This window comes from Leptidea sinapis, chromosome 33 (assembly GCF_905404315.1).
Source record: "Leptidea sinapis chromosome 33, ilLepSina1.1, whole genome shotgun sequence".
NCBI lineage: Eukaryota > Metazoa > Arthropoda > Insecta > Lepidoptera > Pieridae > Leptidea > Leptidea sinapis.
In genome coordinates, this window is record NC_066297.1 from 6,848,508 (window position 1) to 6,873,176 (window position 24,669).

A 24,669-nucleotide genomic window follows, 5' to 3' on the forward strand; every position below is an offset into this window, starting at 1 on the left:
GAACTGCTCTTTTCTTAGTGAAAAAAAAATGACATTTCATAGTACGTATCGTTGGTGTAATTTATCTACAAATTGTTTCTGCTATAGTGACGTCACAAAATGGTGGTCCGCGTTTTCAGTCACGTGACATACAGATAATAAAATTATGATTTTAATTATGAAACTATAAATAAATCTCATATCTTTTATAACAAATTAGTATTGTATTCCTATTTGCTATGGTAAGAACTCTAATAAATAACATACATTGATAATTTAACTTTGATAGATGAAACTGACCTATTGAGTTTACTTACTTGTTTTCGAGACTAAATCCTGAAGGATACCATATTGCATTGTCCAATGGGCTCTCACCCCGAAGATATTTCCTCATGTACAACTCAAACATATTCCACGTAATTGGATTCTCGCAAGTACTGGAGTTGTAAACGCGAATTGTGTCTAACCTAAAAGGTATTAATGTTTTTAATGGAAAAATGCGGTCGATGGTCGGAAGAGTTCAACGTATTTTGACGTCTATCGAGAGATAGGACAAATTATGAAGAAAATTTTTCAAAAAGTTATACTAAAATAAAAAGCCTTTATTTCTACTGCTTTCACAGTTTTTACAAAAAAAAATAATTATATATTAAACTATCAGTGGGCGGCTCCTTGGGTACCACAACGGGGCCTATTTCTGCCGTGAAGCAGTAATGTGTGAACATTACTGCAGGGCCGGAGTACCCCAAGGCTCTATACATAGTCCAGTCCCCTACAACATATTTACTAGTGACATATCCCAATCACCAGAAGCAGCTGTAGCAACCTTTGCTGATGATGCGGTTCCTCAGTTGTAACAGTGACCCCAATGAAGCGACAAGATATTTACAAACTCAGCTCGATGCCACTAATGCTTGACTGACCAAGTGGGGCAAAGCAAGCGCCCCGAAGTCTCACCATATCACATTTACCCTAAGACGCAAAACTTGTCAACCGGTCAATCTAGGCTCCGACACTCTGCCGCAATCAACCTGCGTTAAATACCTCGGATTTTATCTGGACCGTGGGAAGGTATGGAAAGACCATATAAAAACGAAGCAATCAACTATAAGGCTCGTTTGACAACTCACCCAAACCCGCTATCCAGTATGCTCTTGCAGCAAAATCTGATTAGAAGACTCAAGAGAGCCGATGTGCTACCTAACTAAGGGGAGATGGGGCAGTGGCTCCATCTCGCCAAACCTCAACCTCTCGCAACTCACCTGATTATTGTCTTGAGGACTGATCGCAGGTCGAAATGGAAAAAAAAAATCACTAAGTTTTACGTTATTACAATAAGAGCGCGGGTGTCAGACGATGAAGAAGAATAAGATCCATCGATCATATATGCGGCGCGCCTGCCCCGCCCACAAGGCCATTCTAATCTCTGTAAACTGTTCTGTGGGTAGGTCAGTCTCTTGGTGTTGATTGATCTCTTATCTATGACTTATATTCTCGTATGTTTATTAGGTATATAAAAAAATCAAAGTGCCTTACTTATCAACCGTGGTCTCCCAACCAACAGCTATCAAGGTATTTACAGCAATATCCACTGGCAGAAGATCAGCCACCTTAGTCTTGTCTATTCTGAACACGTGGAGTATTCCTTTACCAGCCGTGGCTATTACTCCAGGTGGACCGTTCAGGTTTTCAACCCATCCAGGAAATGGGTGACTGAGCGAAGCAACAACTGTAAAATTATTGTAGTTATAGAATTAATATCGAGTGAATTTTCGAGAAACTGTCATAGCCTTAATATTAACACCAGGAACAAACAAACTTATTATGCCTATTACTCGGCTAAGTCATGTTAGTAAGTTGGAGTGATATGAATTTACTACAAGATCCAAGATTTTTTTTTAAAACAAAATGTTTTACAAAATTCGAAAGTATACCAGTGGGAGGCTCCTTTGCACCGGATGCTAGCTAGATTATGGGCACCACAACGGCGCCTATTTCTGCCGTGAAGCAGTAATGTGTAAGCATTACTGTGTTTCAGTCTGACGGCCGCCGTAGCTATTGAAATTACTAGGCAAATGAGACCTCTTATGTCGCAATGTGACGAGCGTAGCTGTAGTGCCGCTCAGATTTTTTGGATTTTTCAATAATTTTGAGCAGCTCGGTATTGTAATGGACCGAGCGTATCAATTACCATCAGCTGAACGTCCTCGCCTCGTCCCTTATTTTCATAAAAAAACCTAGTGTTGTATGAAAATGAATAAACATATCGATAAGTTAGTGACAACTAAAAATGATGTAATCAGGGTTGATGTAATGTTCATGTAAGGGTTGACGTCGCAAGTAATGTAGGCCAATATTTTTTCTTAGGTATAGTTTTATTTAAAAGGATGAACAATATTTAGATGAATTCAAATTAAATCAAGACAGCGTACACCAATAGTCTTGGAAAGTTAATCTATTTGTTAAAAATTCTATAACGTATTTCCTCTACTCCATGATGTGACGAGCGTGCATTCCAAATAGGCGTTTAGGCAGTGCCTACCTTATAAGAACCTACATTAATATGTACCACTACTATTAGAGTTAAATTACTTCCGTTATTCTATAAGCAAATTTCTATTAAACACCCACCCAGTTAGTTTTAGCTTACTTACTTTTAACTTGGAGTTGCACAAACAAAAATATCAAAGCTCTGGAAACCTGCCAACACAGAATGGAACGAAGTATACTTAACATAAAACTTAAAGATAAAATTAGGCTAGCAATAATAAGAAAACGAACCAATGTCATAGATATAAAATATCATATACAACAACTGAAATGGAAATGGGCTGGACACATGATACGAAGTAAGACTTAGAAATGGACTAAAGAAGTGACAGAATGGTGTCCAAGATATAATACCAGAAATAAAGGAAGACAGCATCGAAGATGGGAAGATGATATTCTAAAGGTGGCAGGTCCGACTTGGATGAGGACAGCAAGATCTTTGTGGAGAAAACTTGGGGAGGCCTATGCTGAAAAGCAAAACAATCTAGAAACCGGTGTCTAATATAGTAAATTATCACATAAGTACTTTTACATAATCAAATTAAAATAGTAGATTTAAGATTAGAAATGTAACTGCACTTATTTATAGATTGTTAATAAAGGCTTTTATTATTATTATTACTTACTTTTAAAACCACAAAATTGCCACGTCGAGAGTAAATGACAACGTCAAACTCTTTGCGATATACCTAATACAATATCCAAATATTATATTAGGGACGTAGATACTAGTATCTACAGTGCCTACCTTGCTAGAAAAGTAATGCACGCCTCTGGTGACGACTATGAATAAATATGTAGGCACATTCTCCGCGTCTCTGTGTGTGGCACAGAGACCAAGCCAAGTGTTTCGACACCAAACGTCACAGAGGCTAACTGACCGACTTATCTGCAACTTTTGTTATCTTGCATAAAATATTATATTACCTGTTGTGGGTCGGAAGATTGCAATGGAGTATTTCTTGGAACTCCTTGAGAAGACCACGCTTTCAGCCATGGCTTTCGTGAATATATAGGTGTTCGCTTTAGGGGCAATATATCTGAAAAATAAATACATTGTAAGGCATAAAATATAATAATAGAATCTATATAATTAACCAGATGAATCCGGTATGTATGAATCAAGGCTTGAAAACAAAAAAGAAAAACTAACCAACTACGGTGTTATTACAAAAAAAAAATTAAATATGGCTTGTTCGCGCACTAATAACCGGCTGTGGTCTCATCGCCTCATGCCTCCCACCCGCGGCGGATCTAAGCGTATACTGTTAATGAAGTGTCACATGTTTTCAATGCACCTATCCTTATTATACCCCCCGAGGTGCCAATCAGACGTCTGACGTCTGCTTGGCACACAACGGTAGCAGATATTTTTTCGTTAAATATACACAGAGTAAGACAATCTACACGATATACCACAAGAAAGGTAATTTAACAGCCTATAAAAGTAAGAATATTTAATTTTAAAACTTTATCTGTGTAAAATACGATAAGCCGTCAAAATGCGGTCAGCCGTAAAAATTATCTGTAGCAGTCGATTTAAAAATTATTTTTTGTATTATCTATGATGTTTTAGTAACTATTCTATGACTAATTAGTAACTTTGAAGTATGTTTTAGTTATAAAAAATTACTACATTCATTAGTAATAATCGAAATGTAATCTGTAGGTAAATCTAAAAAATCACAAAAATGCATGACATACTTTAAACGAAATTTGTTTAAATTAAGCAGTATCTATTGTTTATGTAATCTAACAAAGCGCTAGCTTGTTTAATAATAAAAGCATTGACGTTCGTTTTTATAAACAAGCCGAAACACTTCAAAAGCAATATATTTTATTGTGTAACCCGAGCCCGTTAGGTAACGCGCGGCGGCATAAGACTGGCCATCGACTCACACGATTTGTGGCGCATTAGCCACCCGACCGACGTTTAAGTGTCTTTATTAAAACAGTGAATCAGTAAAACCAAATCTTTAATTTTCAAAATCGGAACACTGTATTAGCAATGAAGGAGTGACTGAGCCATACTGTGAAAAAGGTATCAAAACTTCGGCACAAGTGTATCAAGATTCTTGGGAGGGAAGTGAAACTCCATAACAACACCTTCAATGACCAAGAATGGTCCTTCCAGCAAGACTCGGCGCCGGGTTATAGAGCTCGGTCTACGCAGTCTTGGTTGGAAACGAACGTTTCAGACTTCATCAGAGTTGAAGACTGGCCGCCGTCTAGTCTCAATCTAATTCCGCTGGTTTATGATTTATGATCAGTTTTAAAGTGACGTACAATTGGCAATGAAGAATTTTCCGATGGAAAGAGTGCGTGCTTCTATTGATAACTGGCCTCAACGTTTAAAGGACTGTACGTGGGTAACACTGAAAATATTTAGAACTCGCCAGTTAGAAACATTGCTAATGAAAACTTTTTTTGAATTTCTATTTTAGAACTCTTTGGTAACCTAATGTAGTATATTGCATTCATTGTCATTTGTTTTTGTGAATTGGCGGCAAATCTAAGACTCTTGTTACACGTGAAAATGAACCTAACGCGAGAAATGATTAAGTGATTTATTATGACTCTCGTTGTGGGCTTACTCTACAACAAAGCTATGATAGGCTGCGATTAGCATTTTTTAATGAAGCACCATCTCGTGCCACTATTAACAATTGGTTTAACGAGATTAAGCGTGGACGTAGCAGTCTCAATGATGATCCGCGTGAGGGACGTCCTTTAACAGCGACTGCTGAAGATAACATCAGTGCTATGGGACACATGATACAGGAAGATAAGAGAGTGACCTATCAGCAGATTGCCCGAGGCCTATTGGTATGAGTCAAGTTCAAAAAATTACACGAACATTTAGGCGTCAGGAAGCTTTGTACCAGATGGATTCCCCATACTTTAACCGTTGACCAGAAACACCTTCGCATGGACTGGTGTCGCCAAATGTTAGATAAGTTCAACGGCGGTGACTCAAATGCTGTATTTGACATCGTCACAGGTGATGAAAGCTGGATATATTGCTACGAACCCGAAACCAAAAGACAATCAGCTCAGTGGGTGTATCCTTTCGAGGATCGGCCAACTAAGGTAAAGAAAAGAAGAAGTCAAGGAAAAAAGATGATTGCCTCATTCTTTGGTTAGAAAGGTCATTTCGCGACAGTTGTGCTAGAAGATGGCAGGATAGTTACTGCAGACTGGTATGTCAATCGCTGTTTGCCTGTTGTCTTGGAAAAAATTCAACAGCAGCGCCCTCGAAGCAGGATCCTCCTTCACCACGACAATGCATCAGCGCACTCCGCAAAACGGACTGTTGAATATTTGACTATGGCAGGTGTCGAGATAATGAGTCATCCGCCATACAGTCGTGACCTGGCGCCCTGCGACTTTTATTTATTCCCAAGAACTAAAGATAAAATTAGAGGTATTCGCTTTACGAGTTACTTTTACTGAGGATGCGGTGAAAGCGTACGAAAATGCCATAGACGAGACCTCTAAGGAAGAATGGGCCCACTGCTTTTCTCAGTAGTTCCATCGAATGCGACGATGTGTAGAGAGGAACGGAGATTACTTCGAAAAATAATAAAAGTATTGGCAACTTTCTACATTAACCCCTTTTTCATTTTCTAAACATTTTCAGTGTTACCACTGAACCACAAGACCACTTCGAATAATCTATTTATATTTTTAATTGTTTTATAGTTGTGTATTAAACTGACACACTCTAATAGTAATAAATGTTATTTGCAATAGAATTTTTTTTTTCTTTGTTGACTAGGTATGATCTATATTCTATACGTAGCTTCGACTCTTGTTTTAATAAAAGCAATGTCTAAAGATTGTTGAACGCTAAACAACAGAAAGACACAGATCTGTAATAGAAATATTTAAAAACAAGTGTTCAACACGTGATTAACTTTTTTGTTATAAGACAGGTTATGTTTTTTCACCTTACATAAACTTAGATAAATCAAGCAGACCCGATGGCATACCCCCAGTAGTGCTGCGGACTTGGCGCCGGTCCATGCCAGTTTTTTCCTACTCAAGGTTTTCTAATCAGGTTTAATACCGAAATTATGGAAAGCGGCTCTAGTGCACCCTCCCTAAGAAAGGTGTATGCTCGGATCCGTGCAACTACCGCCCCAATGCTATTACCTCAATTTTCTCCAAAGTTTTGGAGTCGATTGTCACCTCTTGAAATACTTACCAGCTGATCAGCGACGTGCCAGTACGGTTTCTGCCAGGTCGCTCAGCTGGTGATCTTCTTGCATATCTTATAGTGAGTTTGATCATAGCGAAGGCCTTCATCGGATGTGGCACAAAGCGCTTACACCAAAACTGCCATTCTATGGGTTTTTCGAGAAGTTTTTGGCCGATCAGAGCACCAAAGTTGTTGTCAATCCGGAATAAACTTGTGTCTGAAATCGAGACTTTGCTTTGCAAAGTCTCTGAATGGGACCGACAAAGTTTAGTCCAATTCAACACTAAGACACAAGTTTGTGCATCACCGCTAAAAGGTCACTCTTCTAATGTCCACATCTGCTATTGGAATACGCGCCGTCGATATATCGAGTGACGTTCAGTTCCGTGGTCACTTGGAAGAGAAGGCCAAACTGACCTCTGACAAGATTGGTGCACTCAGTAAGGCGAGAGAGTAATTCACTATAAGCCATCGCCTGCAACTTCGGCGCAAATTCGGCATCACATGGATTACTCTTCTCACCTCTGGACGGGCGCTCCCCAGTACCGCTACACCTTCTTTCATTTGACCGCATACAACGACAAATGACTCGAATCATAGACAATCAAATTATCTCCGATCGGTTTGATTCTTTGGCGTTGCGAAGAGATGGCGGGTTCTCTTGCACGCTTTGTTTCTCATACGATAGAATGTTGTATCTCTTTGGTTCCAATATATGTATACAAAACTTACTCTGGCGTTATCTTCTGCAATAAGTCGGTTGGTAGCACGTCTACGAGGGTCAGCAATTTGGACAACTCCTCAGGTGACTTGTACACCCTCTCCTCTACACGAGGATGCTCAGCATTTGAGTACGCCGTCGAAACGTGGATCAGAGTCTGCAACATTTATTTTATTATCAGTTATATTGACGCTGGTGTCTTGGACACAGGCAAGTCTGCTGGTAAGGGACATCGCTCCTATTTTTATGTAGTATGTCTAACTGCGGGAAAATGAAAATATTACATTTCATCGATAAGAAGTTGTGTAACTGCTATTTTTGTTCTTTGCTTAAATAAATAAATATCCGGAGCGTTGCAAACGTCGCAAGGAATTACCACTTATTTCTATTACCGTCTTAATCAGTTTTGTATGATCAACCGGACTAGCATGACCACGAGTAAATTATCTCTACGCATTTTCTCGTCTTATCTTGATATGTCTATTGAAGCAAACGTGGTTACATACTTATTTCGTCTCGTTACGTCAAAAGTAGTGATAAAAGTAATTTTGCAATAACTGTGGAATTTTTCTCTACGAACCCTAACATGACGACGTAATTTTAAAAGTAAAAGTACTCTGTGGTCAGAGTAAGTAAAAAATCAGTAACAAATGTCATTAAAATAATTAAAGTTAAAAAATAGCATGAACGAAGAATGAACGAAATCGGTGCTGCAACTTCATAATACCATTTATTCTTTTGAAACTGCAACATCGGTTTGTCTACGTGACAAGGCCGAGTCTGTGACGAGAATTTTGTCACTCGTAGTGTGCATGTTAGGGTAAACAAGAAATTAACCGATGTCGACAACTTTTTTCTTTCGCGTCGTGATATATCTCGCATTGCGCATCCAAGCCCGGCAGAACAGTAATAATTATCGCCGAGAATCTACGAAAAGTTGTCTCTGTCGTCATTACTGTGTATAAAACAAAGAGCAACCAAATATAAATTACCTCAATATTGGGTAGACTATCACAGATGTCCATGACTCGTATAACTGACCGGATATTCTGCTCCACAGCGCATCCTAGAAGCTCGTCAAACTTGACAGTAGCTGCACTATGGAATACTATTGAAACCTGCAAAATATCGACAGATTATATCAGTGCTGAAAATGTATTTGTCTGGGACGAATGAACCACTGGACACAAATCCCAAGAAGAATATAAGGACTAGCGAAACTCACTAAGGAAAAAGCGATTGTATGAAACGTGCAGTAATTGATATGATATATCATAGATTGACATATGACGGCTATAATCTTGTAAGAAACGGAGATAGCCGAAATCCATCACGTTTTAAGCAACTGTTCGTTTTCAAACTTAGCCGGATTTTACGTCATCGCCATAATATTGTAATTACTATTTCAAACTTAGGTCAAATCGCTGCACGTTTCATACTAAACTAAATTTCACTTTTTACTTAGGCAGCCTCTTAGCTAGCCTTATGGATGTTAATAATCTTTGTTATGATTGACCAATTTTCGTGAGTGGTCTACAATTGTCAGATAATGACAGTAGAGCTACAAGGTCTAATTCTGGACACTCAGAAAATTTTACGAAAAAAATGTTTTTATGTATGGCCTATATTATTTAAAAACACGTGATTATTTCCGAGTAAAAATAACATCGTTCGAATTTCAAATATCTGTCCAAATTTTTGAAGGTAGATTGAATTATCGTGTCTCATGGAAACGCGGATCTGCGTCGGGAACATTTTCGGACCAAACTAGACGAGTCATTTTATCGACTTCAAATAGGTTTCTGGGTGAAGGCCCTTCTAAAGCAACCATTTACCGTTAGCATACCGAATTTTAGCGCGGCTGTCTATCGTTAGGGGATGAAAAAATAATTAATGGTTATCCTTCGATGACTGTTACCGAGGAAAATGTGCTAGCAGTGAAAAATTTTATTCGAGAAAACAAAACGAGTTACATACGAATGAATTCAGCATAAAGTGCAGATTGGATCGGGAAGGGTTCACAAGATTCAACAGCCCGTGTTGAATCTATACATGAGAAGGATAGTTTCACGCTGGGTGTCGAACACCTCAATGAAGCTCAGACGGTGGCCTGTGTGGAGTGGTGTCATGGCATGATCAATAAGTTCGAACCAGGCTTGTCTCGGCACGTTTTCGACATTGTGACAGGTGATGAAACCTAGATTTATCAATAAGATCCCGAAGAATAGCATCCGTCGATAGTTTGGCTGTATCACAACGAACCAACGTCTACTAAAGTGAAGCGCAGGTAAAATTTTGATCCATGAGCGATATTATTTCACCACAACAACGCACCCGCGCACCCGAGCGCTCAAAACAAGGGACTTCCTGGACTCCACGCCAGTCAAAGTCACAGGTCACCCTTCTTATAGTCGTCATCTAGCACCGTGTGACTTCTTTTTATTCCCTAAAATGAAAATTCAACTGAAAGGAATCCAGTTTTCGTTGCCGAAAGATGCGCTAACAACTTTCAAGAAGGTTGTAGAAGAGGTGTCTGCGGCGGACTGGAATAGGCGGCTTAGATGCATTGAGGCTTTGTATAGAGGCTGGTGGAGAGTACTTTGAGAAGATAAGATGATTTTAAGTGTGTTCATTCTGAGTGCCCCGCGTATTTATACCAAAGTTTACAATATGAAGAGATTCTGGTGACCAAGCAATCACGAAAAATACTAAATACCGATATGAAGAAATAAAAATGAATTGATGATATACCTTATCAAGTTTCTTCAAATATTCTTCGGAAATACCCAGGTTAGGCTGCGTAACGTCTCCGGGAATGATGCTCAATTTGTTCAACTGTTGGGGATCCTTCTGGCGAAGAATATCGAAAACCTGGAATTTAAATTTTGTTTCATTTAGATGTTTTTTAAGTAATATCTACTTCAGACACGTTGGGCATACTTTGGGATGAGAAAAAAGTATTTTACTCGCGACACTGCTACCGTTCGATTGGCACCTGTAGTGCAGCACTTTCTGCCGGATTGGAGACGATCTATTTGTTTAAAAACATAACCCTATTGCTAAGACTCCAGTGTCCGTCTGTCTGTCACCAGGCTGTAATTCATGAACCGTGACACTTAGACAGTTAACATTTTCATAGATCATGTATTTCTATTGAAGCTATAATAATAAATACTAAAAGTAGAATAACAAAAATATTTAAGGGGGCTCCCAAACAACAAACGTGATTTTATATGATGTTTTTATAGATAATGGTACAAGACCCCTTCGTTCTTGGCCGGTTTTTTTTAACCCCAAACGCGCCATAAGAAGAAGTTATAACTCTAAAAACCTACCTGTGATTGTTTCAGCTGCAGCAATCTTTTATCAGGTAGCAGACCCTTCTTTGGTCTCATAAGGAGATGAAGCTGAGCTACTTCTGGACATGTGGACAGAAGACGTTCTACCAACACCTGGAATAATAACATATAAATGTACTCGATATATTTCTATAAGCCTGACATAAAAATCTTATTTTAAATTTGTATCAAAATTTATGGGCGATGCGGGACTCAAACACTTAAGGAGATATTCACAGAGTACTGGATCTGTCTGTGTTACACGCGATCAGATATTTCGAGAAGTCCATGCACTCATAGAGCTCTATAAAATGGGCTTAAGTTACTTTTAATTGAAATATTAAATATATATATATTTTAAATCAGGCTTTGTCACTTGTAGCACTTTCTTTAGACTAATTGGTATACTTTTTATAAAAAAGAGATTTAAATATATGAAAAAATTGGTATTTTAGGAACAGTCGTTTAGTTTAAAACAGTACTTTTCGTTTTACTTTAGAACGGTCTCCATATTGGAAATTTGTTTTGAAACTTTTTTTGTTTTAATATTTTTTTATTTTTATGCAAAATGGAGGACAAGCGAGCGTAAGGGTCACCTGGTGTTAAGTGATCACCGCCGCCCACATTCTCTTGCAATACCAGAAGAATCACAGGAGCGTTGCCGGCCTTTAAGGAAGGTGTGCGCGTTTTTTTTGAAGATGTCGTATCAAAAAATCATAATTTAAATTAAATATTGTAAAATTGTATTCCAGTGCTAATATAATATATAAGAGAATCATTTGCATCTATACGTCATATTTCTTTACAGCTGAAACACACTTGGGAGCAGTGCGAGAACGCATTTTACATGCGTTCATTGCTTGGGACTCATCTAAATTTAGACAAGCCCGTGTTGACATTAATTATAATAATTGACATGATAATCTAGCCAGGTAACGTGTTAATAATAAGTATTAATGTATATCTATTATTACAGAGATATTTATTAGTGTTGTGTCAGCCATTAAACGTGGTGATGTATCCATAAATAATAAAAAAAGATCTTTTGAAATCGTCGACTATTAAGGGAATCAAATTGTATCTTGTATATTGAATACTATTAATAACTACACTTACATATTATTAAAGTGAAACTTTTATTACACCGTCTCAAACTTTTTCGTCTGTGTGTTGCAAGTCGCGTGACGGTCTCTGCAGCTGACCGTGTAGTGTATAGACTATTACTCATTTGTGCCAGTGCTCAACGCTATTTTGTTTGTTTTTGTCAGTGTTTAATATAAATGTTGTTTGTCAGTGTTTGATTTTCCAAGTATAAAAATAAGATTGATAAAGCGATTTTTATACCCTGAATGGATTATTATTCCAAAAATTTTTAGTTAAATGTCTATAATGTGAAAAAAAGTTTCACTTTACCGTGGTTTCATAAAACCACATAATCCATACAGGTATATTGATATAAAACTTAAAACAGTTGTCATATTTTCGAACATTTTATTATTTATTTATACCTATTTATTTATTTATTTATTTATTTACAAGTAGGTACAATAACAGATAACAAGATAAAACTATCATCTAATAACAAGTGCAGCATATTTTTATGATCCTGAGATCCAATTAAAATTGTACACATCATTCACCAAATACAGTAAAAAAAAAAAAAAAATTAATAAGTGGACACAATAGTAATTACAGTATAACGAAATTTAGTTAAACATTAAATTATTTTAGATAAACTAGAAAGTTTTATAAAGAGTATTTTTAAAAATGTCTACATTTGTAAAGAATATATCAAAATCAGCACACACTTCGTTAAATTCTCTACAAATTCTCATAATCGGGTTGTTATGCGATACATTATTATTTTAGGAATTGATCGAAAATAAACATGGAATACGCACAGATCGTGTTGGAACTTTAAAGTTTATCAAACTTAATAGATGACTATCCATAAAACCATTCGCAATGTTATGTAAGACGCACATATCAGATACCCATCTCCGTTTATCAAGACTATGCAAGTTAAATTTACGTAAGCGTTCAGAGTATTCGGGAATTTTACGTCTAACACCCAACCTGCTACAAAGAACTCTTACAAACCGCCGCTGAATTGACTCTATTCTATCACGGTGAACATTATCAATTGGAGACCAAATCACTGAGCAATACTCCAGGATACTTCTCACTAAACCTTTGTATAATAATATCCAGGAGTTTTCCTGTTTAAATGGTCTGGCGATTCTAATAAGCCACAGTGCCGTCTTATGACGTCAGCACAAACACAATTGGGTTCACGAGAAAGTAAAATGTTATGAGTTATATGAAGTGTCAATTCCGCTAAGAAGCGAACCACGTGTGGAATTAGTTTAACCAGGGCTCTACGTTGCCGCTTAACCCGGTCGTTCCAACCGGGGTTCAACGTGAGCCGATCCATCTACGCGTATAACCCCGAACTCTTAGCGTTTGGTGCATTCTGCGTGTATGTATTTGAATTTACCTTTCCCAAAAAGCCTGATGCTCCTGTGATGAAGATTTCCTTTCCTGCGTAGAACTGCGGAATAAGAGCGCCTTGCGGAGACCTTGGGCGAGCTACCATTGTGATTCTGTAACAATACAGTAATAATAATAATTGAGACATAAATTATCGAACCCCAAATTGGGCATATGGCAACATTTATTGTAAGTAGAGGTACTTCATTAATTGAGTTATTGTAGCAGTCCTAGCGTGCTCATAAATGTCATTGCTTGTGATGTTGTCATGGAAGGGGTCTTTACCTATAATATGGCGACGGTAGCCGTAGCTGGTCTTTTATATTTTTCCTTAATTCCTTTCTTTATTAATACTTTTTGTTTATTTTCTCAAGCAAGCCCTAACCGTTACTATAGTATTTCTGTTTATAGATTAAATATTTTTTTTATTTATTCATTCCTATAAATAAAAAAAAATTGATACGGCTGTTTATGCCGCAAAAAATAAATAGTATTTTCCGTCGAACTAGAACTATTAAATTTAGTTACAAAGTTACACCGTCTTATACTACAAGTATGGGGAAAACTATTTATATTATTAAATCTTAAAACACCCCTGTTTTATTTTTCAAAATACCCTTCATTATTGAAGGAACGGCGTTTCAAATTTTGAATTGAGTTAACCGTGTCATGTGGGACATCGTAAGGGCTTAAAAGGGTTTCATTGGCAAAAGCTGAAACAGATTTTTATGTATTTTTATGATTTATAGTTTTAGATTAATTACGAAGAATGATTTCCCTTTTATATATATAATTTTTTTGCTGAAAGCGGAACGGCAAATGTGTGCTTAAAAATAATGTAATCACACTTTTCTCGTTAGTCGTGTGTCAACTGTCACTGCCCGAATCAAACCTTAACTGAATAAATGTTTTACATTGCTGCTTATTGACCAATAATATTTTAAACAACTGGAGTTAATGTAGCAATGTATAGATATAGCAGTCGAAGCTCCATATGGTTCATATTTTGGCTTTGTTTTTACACGATGCGAATTGACTATATGTATAGAACGCCATTGTTTTCGTGCGATGATTATTCATAATTTCAAAGGCAAAAACTGGAAGCGCCGTTTAATCGACTTTAAATAGTACTTGTGGATAAAGAGCCTTCTAAAACAACAACGCGCACAAACTAGTTATATCAAAGGTGAGTTTGCGCGCGCAGCTATTTAGCTGCGGGGTCCAATCCATTTTCTGCCGTAAGGCTGTCATTGCCCACTGGTGCGTTAGGAACGCAGCCCTTCACCGGGACTTAGAGCTCCTCACCATCCAACAATACTTAAAGTGCTTGTCTGAAACTTTCTTTAAGTCCTCAGACAATCACCCAAATCCCCTGATTAAGGAGGCAGCGGATTATACCACCCCCCCCTCCTTCACGTTATCAAGTCAGGAAGCCCAGACACGCCCTCTCCGATCCCCCTAACAAACTCTCGTCTGACCTGGAACGCCTCTTGGCATCCGGGGATAATCAGACGCATTTAGATTCACCTCTAGTTTGTGATCATCCTTCTAAAGTCACTAGTCCCAATTAGATAGCACCTTCTGTGCAATATCCCAGCGGAAACTCCATAGGGAGTGCCGCTTGCGCCTCTCTCTCCCCAAGAGAAGGTCGCCTTCGATGTAGGCTTAGAGGGCACCTACCCAAAGCCAACTGCATGTGGTGTTTAGTGGGTAGGCACCTAGGTTTTCACGTGAGTCCCACATAACCAACGCAGACTTAGGCTGCGTTGGTATGCATGAGCATTCACCACCTCCCTCCCGTCGTTATTACGGAGGGTAGCCCTTTCCCTTGTTTGGGCGCAAAAAAAAATAGCTGCGGGGATGTAAAAATGTGAAATAAAATGGTAGTGCTCCGAAAACATGTTAGCAAAAAAATGGAACTAATCAGATGAAGTAAATACGGAGAGATTTAGATATCAGATCAGATCAGATCTTCCGGTATGTGGCCGCCATTAGTGGATTTTATTGCCCCAACGGCCATTTGTCCATAAAAGTATATTTTGTGCCGTGCTGATCGGATCTCCTTATTTCTGATTCGATCTCGCAGGGAAACTCCGAGCGACCATGGGCTTTCTCATAAAGCCCATAGTTAGCGACCACGTCTGCGTACCGTAAGCAACACTGGCAATACTGAAGCAGTAATGTGTACGCATTATTGTGTTTCGGTCTGAAGGGCGCCGTAGCTAGTGAAACTACTGGACAAATGAAACTTAACATCTTATGTCTCAAGGTGACGAAAGCAATTATTGTAGTGCCGCTCAGAATTTTTGGTTTAATCCTAAACGGCACGGTATTTAATGGGCAGGGCGTATCAATTACCATCAGCTGCTCGCCTCATCCCTTAATGCCATAAAAACACACACAAATCTTAAACCCACCTATTTCCTAAATATAAGTCAGATTGCAGCCTCATTTTATAACAGCAGTTCAAAATTAATTCATTGATGTATTTTCAACACGTTGCACCAAGACAGTTACTTGGCTATTGTCCCAGGCACCGATGAATAAATAACAAAAAAAAATTGGTTATCTGTAAAGTCGGCTTACAGACGATAATTTTAACATGATGACGTCATTTGAATACATCTTTTATACGATCGTTAATAGGATTCAAGGAATTAGCTTTTTTCATGTTTTAGTCAAAATTGTTACATAACCGATAATACTTTTTACGGTTCCTTAGCCAAATGGCAAAAAACGGAACCCTTATAGATTCGTCATGTATGTCTGTCTGTCCGTGTATGTCACATCCACTTTTTTCAACCCTATAAGAACTATCCTGATGAAACATGGTAAGTACCTAGTTGTATTCTGTGTACCGCATTAACATTTTCAGACAAAAATAGAAAAAAAACAATTAATTTTAGAGTTATATAAATAATAGAATTAAAACTCAATTTTTTTATCATCAAACCTTAGTAGCTATGGATAGGTCTACAAAAATTATATTGAGGTTTCTCATATATATATTTTTTAACCTGAATAATTTGCGCAAGAGACACTACCAAAGTGGTAAAATGTACCCCTTTCCCCCTTAACTTCTAAAATAAAAGAATGGACTAAAAAAAATACAGGATGGCCGAGAAGTTGACGTCCAAGGCTAAAATTTGAAAGCCTCATGGTGATGACTGATGGGTATCCGAATCACCCCTATGTATGTTCTACGATTTTGCGTAGTTTAGGAGATAATATTTTTTTCCCCTTTTATCCGCTTTTTTCACCTTATTGTGGATAAGGACTTTTTTCAAATTTTTTTGAACACATTTAGTTAATTTTATTGTTGATAATTATTAACTACAGTTGCAATAACCACATATGAATAGTTTAGACAATGCGGAACTAGTTTAGAATTCAGTCGTAAGTTCAAAATAACTGCTCTAGCTAAATTCATGAAAATGTACAAGGAATAAAAAAAAAATGGGGAGCCTATGGCTTCTAACTATTTTTAAAAACTACCCAGAACATTGACCAATAAAATGAGCTAAATTCAAATATTAGCTTTGGACGTCAGCCTCTCGGCCACCCAGTATATGATGTAACAGGTAAAGTTTGTGAGTTTGTGAGGGTGTAAGCGATAATCTCTGGATCTACTGAACCGATTTTGAAGATACTGTAATCAATAGAAAGCCACTTGTGAGTGTCATCGGCTATATAATAAAAAATAACTTATTTTTCCACCTTGATGAAAAGCTCGTTTTTAGTGCCTGGTACGAGGGACAAAAGTGGCCGATTCTCTCACGGCAAGACGACTTTTGTCCCTCGTACCAGGGACTAAAGCGAGCTTTTCATTCAGGTCGGAAAAAAAACGTTTCCGCACCACGTATGATAGTAGCACATTGGTTTCCGCTCCAACTAGATACCACATGCGTAGTCGCAAAGTGCGGCAACAAATACTACGACCAATTGAGCGTACTCGAGCAAGTCTCGAACAATGTGTGACGTTGACGTGCCACAAGTTCTGTTAAACTTTAATAATATAATAATCGAAACTAATATTAAGGTTGCGAGGTTAAATTTTATAAATAATACTACAAGAAATAAGAAAGACACAAGTACCACATATAATCATCAGTAAGTATTTTGTATTTTATTAATTTCAATGTAAAATAACACTAAGCTTATGTCACAAAATTTGAAAGATGCCATTGAGTGTCAAGATGCCACGCACACAAGCATCTACTAGTTGCCGTTATATAAAAGCTATAGTTCTTAGTGCGACCTTTGAATATAATTTTTAATAATTTGTCAATACAGACAAGAATTCGTATGAAATTGCGTGAATTAAATATTATATCCCTAATTCGAATACAACCTGGCTAACTCCAAACAAACTTATTGTATACTCGTATACCTACCTATAGATATCTATAGATTTGAGCAAATATATTTGAATGCCATAATACATTAATATGCACCATACAAACTGTCCGTCACACCCATTAAAATCGTACACACTAATTAACAGCTACATTGTACGTAGTCATATTAACTTGAGCAGACGGAGCGCTTTTGATATTTCTTTTAATTGAAATCTTTTTAAGGTGAGTGTTGCAAAGAGCTAATTGACCTGCTTCATGCTGCAAAATTCCATCATCACGCCAAACGCCACAAATTTAAAAATCATCCAGGCCAAAGTGCGGTCTTCAAGGAACTTCCTCACGAAGTATTTCCAGAATGACACTTTCAAGAAAAGCACATACCTATCTAAAAGGTTGGCACTACATTACTAAACTAAAACTCTTGATTCCTCTGGAGTTGATAAGTGTTCCGGACAAAAGTCGATGTTAGCAATCCGAATCAAATCACGTATCTACTGAAAAGGCGCACATCAAACGGGACACTTATTCAACGAACGCGATATACGATACTCTCGTTTATCAACTTTTTTTGATGTGAAACATCTATAGCCGCACGTAAAACCGATTTCTGGCGTGGCGACGCATGCCGTGGCGACGCGTCGCCTTGTCACAGTAATACCGTCCTCAGAGGCAACATCGAATATAACTATTACCGAAGTCACTGATTAAACGAATTAAGTAGTCACGATTTGAAATAAATTCGTAAATTTTTTGTATTTAATGAAAATAAATGTTTATTCAATCAATATTCATCGTTATCTGGAAAAAAATCGTAATATTTTATTTTATCATTATGACATATTTAGTTCCTATCACAATATGTTCATTTCTGCATATTACTTTTACAAAATAATGTCGATGTTTCACATCTGCCAGACGTCACGTCGACGTTATTTAAACTATAGTGATTTCTTTGATTAACACGAGTGTTACACATTTAAATAAAACACTTTTGAAAGGGTTATAACTTCGACCAACCAAAAGTTTTAGTAAAAGAGGATAGATTTCTCCCAAGACAGGTACGTGAAGCCATTGAAATTAAAATATACCCAAATTTCTCGATCGAATAATCTCTAAATTAACCTCAACCCACAACTACGCATGCCAAATAAGAAAAATGTCAATAAATTTTGCCAAAAACCATCTGTCTACAGGAAATACCACCTCCAAGGCAATAAATAGCGCTACATTTTATAATGAAAAATACTATATTGGCTCATTTCATCTACAGTCCCCCTTAAAACGAGATCTGGAAAGGTCTTGAAATGTCGGGTTAACTAAAATAATAATAGAAATGTAACTCTTACGCAAAAATCAAATGTAACGTTACAGTATCACGCGTATTAATGCCTTAAAAAGCGTATTTATTTATTTAAACCAGGTCGTCAGTCAAAGGTTATACTGGACCAGACTGAAAAGGAAGGCTTCACATAAAATACTTTCATCCGGTAGTTGTCGACAATTAGTAACGTCGACCATTTCTTAAATCGCTCTATCTATGTTTCCCTTAGTCTAAGTTAAAACTGTTACTTGTTTCGAATTAGTAATACTGTCATATAGATAATTCGTGCTGTGAATGAATAGTAACGTTACATAAGGCTGTCACCTACTTATTAACTTACTATAATATGTCGTGTAGTTATGAAATTGATGGACTTACGACCCTTGCAGATTAGCTATAATCTTAAGATGATGTTGGCGTCTTTTTGCATTAAATCGCCGTAGATCATTTTTCATTGCGTTATAATCTGATCATATTTATACTAATTCCTTCGGTTATACCACAAAAACTACTAAACCGATCGGAATAATACTTATACCATAAGATGTAGCTGGTTTCAGAGAAAGTTTTAATATTTATTTATAATTTATGCTAATTATTTCCGGAACCTATATTTTTTGTTACCTCAATACTTACTCCTCATATTAACACCTAAATGCATTGACGTTCAGTAAACAACTAAACTCCCAATCGCCTATTAAAATGTTGTCAATAAGTGTCCGAGCAGCGTTGTATATGCGTATACATTCATTCAAATTAACACTTTATTTGGTGGCAGTCACTCGCGAGATAGACGCGAACATGAAGCAAGAACATTTTGTTTTATCAATTATTGAAATGTCATTATTTAGCAAAATGATCAGAAACGTCGATTTAGTTACACAATTTTGCTAATTTAAAGGGGCATTTTCTTATACCATTAGGTACCTATTAAATAACTAAATAAATTTATCATTGTATTATTGGCGTTGTATTCAAAGCGCGGTCGAAACGCAACTGAAGGAAAACTCTGCCTAATAGACGCGTGGGCAGAATTTTGCTTCAGACAATTTTTGAGCGGGATTGTGTCCACTGTTTACTTTACGTCAATTCCTAAATCTAATACAAACACTGATATTTGATGTTACATAATTTGAAATGTTTATATATTTATATAGTGAACTAATTTATAAAATATTTGTAGGTAGTTAACTACCTTATTTCAGTAGATATTAAGAAGAATATTATTAAAGTTATTGTTTTTTTGGCGGGTTAGAGAAAAATAGAAAAAAACTTTTAGAACCAATTACGACAGCGATTGATAATAATAATAATATTGACACACTTTTTACTCAAATTACATTCCCCAAGTTAAGCATATATAGCCTGTGTTATGGGTTACAAGACAATGATATATTTAATACAATATACTTACTTAAACATACATAAATACATTTAAACATCCATGACTCGGAAACAAACATCCATATTCATCATATAGATGCTTGCACCTACCGGGATTCGAACCCGGGACCTCTAGCTTAGTAGGTAGGATCGCTAACCACTCGGCTATACAGGTCGTCATTAATAATTTGACTTAGATTGTTAACTCGTTAACTACCTAATATCCGCACGACCGAGCCTTGCTCACGTTTTTAAGAATGTAGAAAACTTAAACAAAAAAATCTAAAAGCTTTCCGGATCACCCAATGTCCCATCTGAGCTATTATAATCTTGTATATAGTGGCGAAATTTACCTTTGTATTCTAATGTTATTGTAGCTGTTTCTCATTCAAACATGGATAAAACCATTTTTTTTAAATTGAAACCTAGCTAGATCAATTTATCACCCCCGAAATCCCCTGCATACTTCATTTTATGAAAATCGTTGGAGCCGTTTCCGAGATTCAGATTATATATATATATACAAGAATTGCTCGTTTAAAGATATAAGATTAAGATTAATTATTCACTCAACTATTTGTCATTTCACACTAATAAATATTCAAATTGTATAATTTAAAATTCAAATTAAGAAGCAAGTTAAAGTAAACAATTAGAATAACCAACCTAAAATTAGTATGTAAATCAATTCTTATTGTTGAGTTATTGGTGGTGCATCTTATAACATAAATAAATATTAAGATTTATTTGCTCGCTGTTGCGAGTGTTAAAGTAATTAAATTGTTTATTATGTAATTCAAGATTAAGAATAATATTTCTAAAGCACTTACAGTTATGTTGTTTTATCAACTTACTTGTTGATTTATGTATTGTCCATGAGCGCAAGTAACGATCGTTCAGTCAATAAATCGGCTTCAATTAATATATAGACAGATATAGAAAAAACCGGCCAAGGGCGAGTCGGAGTCGCCCATGAAAGGTTCCGTAGCAGCGAGTAACATAATAGAAAAGTTATATGGAAAGGAGAATGATATTAAATTATTTAAATGGAAACGGCAAAAAAATCTTTGCTCAAAATCATACAGTGTAAATGAGCTCTCTTTATTTATACTTATTAAAAAAACTACTTACTGGATCTTGTTCAAAACAAATTTCGGTGGCAGTTTGCATGGTAATGTAGATACAACATATATTTTTTAAATTTTATCATTCTCTTATTTTAGAATTTTATAAGGGAGGGAGACACATTTCCACTTTGGAAGTGCCTCTCGCGCAAACTATTCAGTTATTAAATTTTTATTATATATTAGGTTATACCCCAAACGTATGGGTTTGATGAAAAAAAAAAATTCATTTCTAAGTATGGGGAACCCCCAAAATTTTTGTTTTTTTTTTTTCTATTTTTGTATTAAAATGTTAATACAATTACACAATACATCTACTTACCAACTTTCAACAATTATAGTTCTTATGGTTTTGGAAAAAAGTGACATACACGGGCAGACTGACATCACAAATCTATAAGGGTTCCGTTTTTTGCCATTCGGCTATGGAACCCTAATAAAGGACTTATACACTTAAACAATAGCAAGAATGCTGCTTGCTTTTAAAGGCAGAGGAAAACGCGTCACAGGCCTTAAGGCCTGTTTCCTCTGAGTGACGATCACTAAACATAAGGCGATTATTACGTGTGTTTGTCCATAAGAAAAGCGACAGATTTCCCGCAAGGAATTCATATATGCTGGATAAAGGCCACCCCCAAAGATCTCCGCGACGATTGGTCCTGCGCTGCCCTGATTCTACCCGCAAGAAATTTTACGAAGTACGAAGACTGTTTCACCTTTAGATTACGTTTTGTGTGTATGTGCGGAGTTTCTCTGTGGAACAGAATCCGTAATGAGGATGTTCAAAGCAATACCAATGCTACCGAGATAGTGCAAATAATTAGTTAGTTAGTTGAAGTGGCAATTGGCAGGCCATATCGCTCGCAGAACCGATTATTGATGGATAAATATTATGGAAGATTCTCGAGTGGCGGCCACGTGTAGGAAAACAACGCACGGGACGGTCCCCGACAAGATGGACTTTTTTTTTTAAATGAAAATAAGGGACGAGACGAGCAGGACGTTCAGCTGTTGGTAATTGATACGCCCTGCCGATTACAATGCAGTGCCGCTCAGGATTCTTGAAAGACCCAAAAATACTGAGCGGCACTACAACTGCGCTCACCTTGAGACATAAGATTAAGTCTCATTTGCCCAGTAATTTTACTAGCTACGGTACCCATAATTAGCCGGAATCCTGTGCAAAGGTGCCTCCCACTATAAAAAGCCTAGAGGGCTAAAGGGCCTATAAAAAGTATGTATAAATTAACTTACAGAAAACACTAAAACATTCGTTCAAATTAACACCTTATATCGTGGCAGTAAGTCTATTATAGTTATTAGAAGCTTGAACGCAAACATGAGGCAAGAACATTTTGTTTTAGCAATCGAAATGTAACTATTTACCAAAATTATTCAAAAAAAAAGTCAATTTAGTTACATAATTTTGTTAATTTAAAGGGGGCGATGCGATGAAATGCGATACTCCAACATTTTTAAGCTTGGATATGCTGTTATTTGGACAATTTTTCATTGCGTGGCGTTGTATTCAAAGCGCGGTCGAAGCAGAACTAAACGAAAACTCTGCGTAATAGATGCGTCAGGCAGAGGTTGGCTTCGGAAAATTTTTTCTGCTGATGACGTGATAACGGTCAGCCGTTGGAAACAGGCTGCCCAAGATCGGTCGTTCCGGAAGTCGTTGGGAAAGGCTTATGTTCGGCGGTGGACGTTTTCGGGTTGATGATGATGATGTCGATCATAGTCGATATTCATTACGAATCTAGATATAGTGACAATTTCTTACTTTAACCCCCTGATAATACTTTGAATAATGTTAATCATTATTAGCCGGAAGACGTCCACTACTAGACAAAGGCCTCCCCCAAAGATCTCCAACGTATTCTGGCGATCTTAACCAGTCATCGGTCAGTCTTGTGGGGGTACTACCAACACTGCGACTTCCGGTACGTGGTCGCCATTCGAGGAATTTACTGTCCCAACGGCCATCTGTCCGTCGAGCTATGTGCCCTGCCCATTGCCACTTCATTTTGGCAATCATCTGCACTATATCGGTGACTTTGGTTCTCCTAATAATAAGATACATAATAGCTTTAAGGGTAAATGTATACACTTCTTCAATAAAGTCCCAGCCACTGTTCAGGCATTATCTATAAATAAATTTAAATGTTTTATAAAAAAAATGGCTCTGTCGTAAATCCTATTACTCCACTGCTGAATATCTAAATGATCGGACAGCCTGGGACTAGATTGTGATTATTTTATAGCGACTGTACAATATTGTATATTTTTATTGAAAAGAGCGCATAAAAAAAGAATGCTGGGACAGTTTCTTGCGCCGCTTCTTCTCTCTCAGAGCGCCATTTGTTTCCGAAGCGGTAGTAGTATCTAGTAGTATAAGAAATGAGATCAAAAAGAATTCTAAAGGAATCAATTTTGAGAAAATAAATGCCTTTTATGCCTACGGATCTCCCCTTTTCTGATTCGATAACAACTCTCTCTCAAGCGATAAGGGAAATCTGATTAATGTTAATCTTAACAAATAAAAAACGAAATTAATAATTAAAGAAGACTCTTTTATGCATTTATAGTTTATTTTGACTTAATTGTGTGAATTTTTGGCGCTAATAATCAACGGTTGATAGTATGACAAGACTGCTTCCATGTTTAATATACGTTAACTGTATGAGTGTCGTACGAGTACCTACAAATATACTAAGAGATGTAGAAATGTAGCCCGAATTTACTTTCATGGTTCTTAAGTAAAAAATGGTGGTGTTTATAAGAAATAATAATAAACAAATTCTGGAGCTATACACTAGCTATTTGTGAGGATGTATTTTATTTAACTGATAATGTTTTTCGTGAATTTGCCGCAGTAAATTGTTATTTTAGTATTATTTCGTGACAGAAAACTATTGGCTCACGTATGAATGTTAAGTTATATTTGATGAAACTCAGTCTTATCTATTTATCAACATTGAAAAATAGGTATAATACTAATGCAACTTATAATTTAGTTTTTTTTAATGAAAATAAGGGACGAGACGAGTAGGATGTTCAGCTGATGGCAATTGATACACCCTACCCATTACAATGCACTGCCGCACAGGATTCTTGAAAACCCTAAAAACTCTGAGCGGCACTACAATTGCGCTCGTCACCTTGAGACATAAGGTGTTAAGTCTCATTTGCCCAGTAGTTTCA

General features: G+C 36.8%; 1 protein-coding gene across 2 annotated transcripts in view; it reads right to left on the minus strand.

Moving 5' to 3' along the window:
• Nucleotides 1-24,669, minus strand: part of LOC126974613 (putative fatty acyl-CoA reductase CG5065) — a 37,611-nt gene that overhangs the window by 9,742 nt on the left and 3,200 nt on the right. For both annotated transcript variants that reach the window (XM_050822118.1, XM_050822119.1), the window contains exons 2-9: nucleotides 13,287-13,392; nucleotides 10,787-10,903; nucleotides 10,203-10,322; nucleotides 8,444-8,569; nucleotides 7,463-7,608; nucleotides 3,457-3,569; nucleotides 1,516-1,708; nucleotides 297-446 (exon numbers count right to left, since the gene is read on the minus strand). In XM_050822118.1, the coding sequence (XP_050678075.1) occupies nucleotides 297-446; nucleotides 1,516-1,708; nucleotides 3,457-3,569; nucleotides 7,463-7,608; nucleotides 8,444-8,569; nucleotides 10,203-10,322; nucleotides 10,787-10,903; nucleotides 13,287-13,385 (1,064 nt within the window). In that variant the 5' untranslated portion in view covers nucleotides 13,386-13,392. The remainder of the gene's footprint in view (nucleotides 1-296; nucleotides 447-1,515; nucleotides 1,709-3,456; nucleotides 3,570-7,462; nucleotides 7,609-8,443; nucleotides 8,570-10,202; nucleotides 10,323-10,786; nucleotides 10,904-13,286; nucleotides 13,393-24,669) is intronic.